At 43.0% G+C, this 928-nt stretch overlaps 1 protein-coding gene across 1 annotated transcript in view; it reads left to right on the top strand.

Annotated features, from left to right (window-relative positions):
* The window catches only part of MOCOS (molybdenum cofactor sulfurase), a 175,398-nt gene extending 175,033 nt beyond the window's left edge, over window positions 1-365 (top strand). Inside the window, exon 13 of the mRNA XM_072328082.1 lies at window positions 192-365. Within this exon, the coding sequence (XP_072184183.1) occupies window positions 192-365 (174 nt within the window). The remainder of the gene's footprint in view (window positions 1-191) is intronic.
* The last annotated feature ends 563 nt before the right edge of the window (window positions 366-928 follow it).

Raw genomic sequence — 928 nt, 5'->3', positions numbered from 1 at the left:
AAAGAAAAGAAAAAGAAAACAAAACAACACATCAAGCCAGCAGAGTTAGAAGCAAATGACACTGAACTAAACTAGGTGAAAAGGAATCCTGAAAACAGTGTCAGTCCGTTGCTTTTTTATACTAATTCTGTTCTCTTCTATCCAGGCTCAGCTCAAAGTAAGACTGTGACAATAATGCTGTCTCTGTGCAGAGGCAGGTGGTAGAAAACTGCTTAATGCCGAAGAGGCCAAAGCGTCTGTCAGAAATGTGCTTCTCCAGTGGTGGGAAGATGCAGTCAAGACCTGCTGATGAGAATTACGCTAATGGACAAACATTAACAACACTTTGGTCACTGCTGCTGCTAAAGGGATTCCTTATTAGGTGAAGTGTTTCTAAGTAAGCTCATCCAGGCAACCTGTATTTGATGTAGAAGAGCTGACTTCTGTTGTCTTGAGCTCCCTACTGGTAACTGGACGTTAACCTTTTATTTCTTCTCTAGACTTCTCATACAGAGAGGACTCACGTAAGATTCTGCATTCCCATCTCCCCTATAGCATGTCAGCCAGACTGCTGGAGAGGAGCTCCCTTGTTAGCCTGCCAACAAAATAGTTAACAGGCAAACCTAGAAGCTCAAAGAACTGACCTGCAGAATGCCAAATGCCTGGCTCCTTGGCAACCCAAATTCTCATGTAAATCTGGGAAAACAAACCAGAAAGGGTACTGTAGTGTGAGGAACACAAGGGCCATATAGCACTCAGCTATAGGACAGAGAAACATTAATTGCCACCCTGAGCCACAGATTCTTGACCTTTCCATTTCCAAGAGGCTTTCTTGGCCCTTAATGGTTTGGTTCCAGAGGCAAAAATGAGCAAACCGTAAATTCTATGTAAAAAAAAGTCAACTGTCAGAGGGATTTGACATCATCTAGAGAAAAAGGCAGACTGCAAG

This window comes from Excalfactoria chinensis, chromosome 2 (assembly GCF_039878825.1).
Source record: "Excalfactoria chinensis isolate bCotChi1 chromosome 2, bCotChi1.hap2, whole genome shotgun sequence".
NCBI lineage: Eukaryota > Metazoa > Chordata > Aves > Galliformes > Phasianidae > Excalfactoria > Excalfactoria chinensis.
The sequence above is the reverse complement of the archived record's forward strand: the minus strand, read 5'-3'. Positions and strand labels throughout refer to the sequence as shown.